General features: G+C 27.4%; 1 protein-coding gene across 1 annotated transcript; it reads left to right on the forward strand.

Moving 5' to 3' along the window:
• The first annotated feature begins 2,306 nt into the window (after nt 1-2,306).
• On the forward strand, nt 2,307-5,306 carry LOC119674386 (regulator of gene activity-like). Its single transcript, XM_038085523.1, has 3 exons — nt 2,307-2,377; nt 3,106-3,260; nt 4,285-5,306. The coding sequence occupies exon 3, from the start codon at nt 4,308-4,310 to the stop codon at nt 5,304-5,306; it is 999 nt and encodes a 332-aa protein (XP_037941451.1). The 5' UTR covers nt 2,307-2,377; nt 3,106-3,260; nt 4,285-4,307.
• Nucleotides 5,307-6,332: the final 1,026 nt, after the last annotated feature.

The raw sequence follows: 6,332 nt of genomic DNA on the forward strand, positions 1-6,332 counted from the left end.
TTTGAACTACACTAGTGGGCATTAAATTCCAATTTTTTTTTATTTTTACCACATTAATTACTCCGGGCTATACGGCAATACAAAAGACAGTTTTAGGTAGGCCTAGACCATTACTAATGTTTCTACGACAGGTGACAATTGTCAATGAAAGACAAAGGCGCTGAGGTTGCACACGCCTTACCAGTGCCCGTCAATAGATGAAAAAACCTTTAATTGACAATTTAATTGTCAAGTTTTTTTAAGATATTAATTTTTGATGAATTTTTTTATCTAAAAGCGAAAGCGTAACAAATTTTACAAGCGGATATTGGCCTTAAATTTCAAAGTGCAGCTTTGTTTATTTTCTTTTTTTTTTTTTGTAAAGGAAAACAATCACAAATATTGAACTTATTTTTGTGGTAAAAAATTGTATGTTGAAATTGACATAAATTATTATTTATTCAATGAAATGCAATTTTGAATAATTTGTCAAATATTAAATAAAGAAAATGAGAGTAAAAATAAAAAATATTGACACAACTTAAATAGTTCAGATACCAAATAGTGAATTGTGAGCTATTCGTACTGTACCGAGAGGATTAAATCTATTTTGGAAGCAATTGTGTGGAGTAATGGTAAATGCTAAGATTAAATTAAAAAATATTTACATAAGAAAAACAATATTAGGCCTTTTTTTCTTAAGCAAGTTAAAAAAGTGCAACCGTTTATATGAAACAACATCACTACGCCTTTTCTTTTGCAAGCATATCACAAAAGAACAACCGCTTATTTTAAAAATAACATATGAAACAACAACACTGCTGGCTTATTTAGTGCAACCTTTTTAGCATAGTTGCCAATACTAAAAATTCATCTATTGTGAACGATTTTTGGAAGTACGGAAGTACAGATATTTGACAAATAGTAAGCAATTCTTTTTAATTTAGTGAAATCAAAAAATTATACTCGATTATTGAAAAAGCATTACAATACAGATTTTATTTACAATTATGTAAAAAATATTCTTACCTATAATTGCAAAGAATTATTCATTTTCAAAACTTTAACATTAAATTTTGTTACTTATTTTGCATATATAAGCCTAACAGAATTTCCAGTTCTTCCAGAGTTGATTTCAAAAGTAGTGCTTATTTTATGTTTTTTTTTTGCGACATACTTACAAAAGACAAGGCCTATTATCGTAAACAGGGTTAAGTATATTGAGGATTCTAAGAGTTAAAGTTAATACGACACACTTGTGATTAAGATTTTAAACAAATTGTGTTTTCTATACATAGTAAACATAGTTCAGATCTTTCGTTTAGATAAGAAATACATTATATAAATCTTGAAATTTTTTACAGTATATAGTTACCAATAGTTCAGTCTCAGCTTAAAGAATACTGTTTTATAAAGTGTCGACAGTTTGAAAATTGTCTGCATAAATAAGATCTTTTGGGTCACCACACAAAAACGTCAGAATTGTTAAATTGCTTGATCTTTTTAGTATTTTACGTCTTTAATACTAGAAATCTTAGGTTAGGTTAGATTGGAGTGGTGGTCTGTATTCAAGAAAGCCCACTATAGCTCAAAAAATGACACGTTTTGGCACCACAGGAATTGCACTGGTCCGTACATAGATCAACATGTCCAAAGGATCACCATCGTGACCAAATTTAATGCATTGAAAGCAACAACAAACTCAATTTTGACGTGCCCACAACTTTCTGCATAACATTGGCATAAGACCGGGTTGATATAGTCTTTTGCTGAAATGTATATATATATATATATATAGAGCTCGGCAAAAAAAATATATCAACCAGGTTTTAGGTATGAAACATATAAGTGTATATATATTTTAGGCATTAATTTATCTTTGAAAAATATTTCTAAATATTGGATAATAATAAGTTCTATTTATATTCATTTTCTTAACATTATAAACTGTATTTTATAACATTTTTACATAGGATTCCTATATATTATAAAAGAACTGCTACTATTAGTATCAGTATCAAGGTCTTCATCAGAGTAAGTATACGCTAACTATAGCATTTATAATCTACCTCTGTAATATATAATATCACTATGATATATAATATCTATATATTTATATAATATACGCTATAATCTATAATATACCATACTTTATATATTTTATACTTTATTTTTATTTTATTTAAATATAAGTCTAACGTATGTATTTACACTTACATATTTTAATTGTCGATTTACCATTGAAAAATATGTCATCTATATAACGTAAGTATATGTTATATATTTTACTTTTTTAATATAAATTATTTCCATCTGTAGTGTGTTTCGGAAAATTTCGTCTTCAGTTTTAATTTTAATACTTCATATTGAGATAACTTAAGAAAAACACTGGATTCAGGTAAAATTATTTGAAATTAAAATAATAGTTCAATTATTATACATAAAATTTGTAAATAATGCAAAAAACTATATAATAGTGTATTCTAAAGACCTTTGTTGACAAATTTAGTGATAGATTTTAATGGATTGTAATGATGCATTAGGTCTATTACAAGAAGCTTTCTGAATTTCCGCTAATACTTATTAGGCCTTTTATTTGTATGGGAGTCTTCAATTTTGACATTTGATTTTTGTTGAAACCTAGTGTATGTCAAAAATGAGTACATCATAGTGTTTCAGCCGCTTAATGTATTCGATTATTGATCCCATGGCTAATATCTGTAGTTTTATTTATACTATATGCCCATGATTTTAATTCGAAAAAAAGTATATATTTCATAAATTGATTTACCTTTGAAAAATATTTCTATTGAAATATATTTCTTTTCTTAACATTTTAAAATATTTCACCTTGAAGTGTTTTTCAAAAAATCTACAAGTTCTATTTCCAAGCTAAATACGGATATTGTTATAAGATATTGTTAAAAATTGGTTACAGGTAAAATTATATTAAATATTTTATTGATTCACCTATTTTTTGGCACCTATTTTAATTGTTGAGATTGGCTATATAATGTATATATACATGTATAATGTATATATACATTTCAATATATTTTGACATTTCCATCCATTTTGACATTTGCAAAATTTCTAATGTTCTAAATGAACTATTTTTTTTCATAGTTTGCAATATAATCCAATTAGTCTACTGAGTCGTATTAACGTATCTCGTAAATTTCTTAATTTTTATAAGACTTTACGAACTACACAACTTAAGACTGACGTCCTTTTTGATATCAGGAAGGAAGGCTTGAAAGTATTGTATTGACATTATCGTGGTAAGTTAAATTATATTAAGAATTCTTTAAGATTATTTTATATATAATTCTGCCATTTTTATTTTTAAAAAAATTGAGAAACAAAGTGCAATTGAAAAAATTTGCACTGTACTTTTTTAAAAAATATATCTTATCTTGTCTTTCAATGCATATACTCTGTCAAGCTTAAATTCTTTTATTAAAAACTAGAGACGACAGTACTTCATTCTCTTTACGATACGAAAAGTACACAATAATGAAAGAGACACATATATTAATTTCTGCTCGGGACTAAATTTTTACATCGTGTATGGTAGAGATTGTTAAACAACTTCTTTGAGTCACGAACACAATGTTAGTATTTTATAAATCTACATAATATATATAAACCTATATGTGTATGCCATATAATACACATAGCGTATTTGTTTTGATCAGCTACAGTGAAGTCAAAAGTATATAGTGAATATGTCAAAAGTTATCACGGAGTTCGTGTATACTTAATGTTCCATTTAAGTTTTTTAGTGCTTTCAAATGGTAATGAATAGTATAGTATTCAATTGAGGATAATGCATAATGATATATAAAAATTAATAACTTAGCAAAAAATCAAAACGTGCTTTTCATAAAACTAATATATATCACATTATGGTAGTTTACCGATTTCTGTTATCCTTATATGACTATTTATTGTTATATAGTGCCCGTTTCTTTCTTTGTTGCCCTACCTCCGTGATTACATACTTCTTTTTGCAAATAAATATAATATAGATATTATAAATAATAAGGTGATCTTCAGATATTGAGTTCTTAATGTCCTAATATTTTTTAAAGCATACCTTTCCCTCTCCGTTTTTCTATAAAAAACTCTTCATTTCTTGGGTTGAAGATTCCTTCACAATATATTTGTTAATATACCAACTATTAATCAGTTGTTAAAAAAATATGTGTATGAAAAATATTTAATTTAAGAAACGTTAAACAAATTTATTATTATTACTTATATCTACTAAATAAATTATATTAAAATTCATATATATTATAGTTTCCAAACTAGTAGCCGTAAATATGAAGCCACAAAATGTACCACGTAAAAATAAACAAGAGCGTAAAAATAAGGATACAAACCCCCGTCAACAAGGTGACTTTCCTACATTAGGTGAGTCTTTTGGGCAGCCTTATGGACAGCTTTATGGACGAAATGACCAGCGGAAAAATATAGATGCCGGCTCTAGCGTACGTGATGATAAACCATCAGCAGCAGATTTAAATTATGACTTACCAGAAATTATAAAGGAACTAAAGACATGTCAAATAACTGAAGATACCGAAAAAGTTGCTTGTACCTCAGACAATTTTTGGACAATGTCATTCCCAACTGAACAAGAACTGGATGATGATGCTATAACATATAAAAAAAAGCGTATTAAGCGTCCTCAAATATGTTTAGATTCTATTAGTACTCAAACAAATTTTGATACTCAAGTTGATGGTTCTGTCTTTCATCCAACCATTACAATAGATAAAGAAGGCAATATATCTAATATTCCGCCGAACGTGATAACTGATGGTTTCGGTATAGTTGGACTTCAAAGCATGTTGGAACGACGCAAACGCAGTCCTGAGTTAACTTATCTACAATTGGGCGTTGACGTAAATCAGCTCGATATCGACTTAATGTCTGATTCATTAATTTATCCAAATTTTGGCGGTGCCTTGAACCCTATTATTAAAACAAAAGATAAGGCACCATTCAACGGCACTAGGCGCCAAAATAGTGAAATGACAGAAGAAATGCTACTCTATATATTTTATTCATGTGCATCATTTAGTAAACAAATGGAAGCTGCTGTAGAGCTATATGAACGCGAATGGCGTTTCCATAAGATGTCCAGCGTTTGGATGCAAATGGGACCGGACGAAATCTATGAACATGATGGTCCACGAATTGCTGGTATATTTAAAGTATTTGAGAAAGAAGAATGGGGCTGCTTTTTAAAATATTCAGTCATTAACGTTAATGATTTATGTGAGCGTCCTCAACTAAACGCTTTCGAGAACCAATAAATTATTAATTATTTTTAATAATTTGATATTAATTACTGTAAATAATTTGTTATTTATAATTTGTGATTTATTATTATTAATAGTTAGTTATTGTTAATAATTAATTGTTAATAATAATTAGTTATAAAGTAATAATAAATTATTAAAAATAATTTATAACAAATTATTGATAGTAATTAATCACAAATTATTAGTAGTAAATTATAGTTATTAATTAGGATTAAAGTAATACAAATTTTGCAGTAATAATTTATTTTATAAAAATTGTAGTGTTAAATATAAATTTATTTGAGTTAAATAATGTTTGGAAATAGTAGACGATAATATTTATATTAACTTTTTTTGATAATATATTTTTCAAAATTGAATAAAAGATGTATTATCAAAAAAATTTGTGTTTATTAATGTATACTTAAAGCTCAATAAAAATAAAAAAATATATATTAAAAAATAGCATATTTTCTCCAAAGACAATTCAACTATTAATGAGGATTCCCTTCTATGGTACATGAATTCTTTTATCATGGTTTAGTCCCACACATTTGATAGTACCACGCAAAATTTTGAATATGACGTATGGCGCTCTTAAAAAAAAATTTTAAAACGAGCAGTGAATGGCTTTCCTCAAAAGAAAAATTTTACTCTTAAGTTTCAACAATTTTTACTGAACTGCACAATAAAGGCTGATCTGTTATATCCGACAATACTTAGTATATCCTCTTACAACCTTTAATTTAATGACTTTTGTTTCCAATTTATAACACTACGTAAGCTATCATTATGGAAGAAACATATTGGCACTAGGCGTCAGTTGACCAATAGGTCCAAATTGGCTTTAATATTGATTTGTAAATTCCCAATTTGTTATCGGGACTGAGTTCAGAGTTGCGATTTAGAAGCTGGTACAATTCCTTATATTTAATGCATCTTTTGGCTTCAATATGTCTTGTCGATGTGAGCCTTCTATCTAGATTAATTCCTAGATATTTCACATAATGTGATTGCGCTATATCCACATTATTGATT

This window comes from Teleopsis dalmanni, chromosome 2 (assembly GCF_002237135.1).
Source record: "Teleopsis dalmanni isolate 2A chromosome 2, ASM223713v2, whole genome shotgun sequence".
Lineage (NCBI taxonomy): Eukaryota > Metazoa > Arthropoda > Insecta > Diptera > Diopsidae > Teleopsis > Teleopsis dalmanni.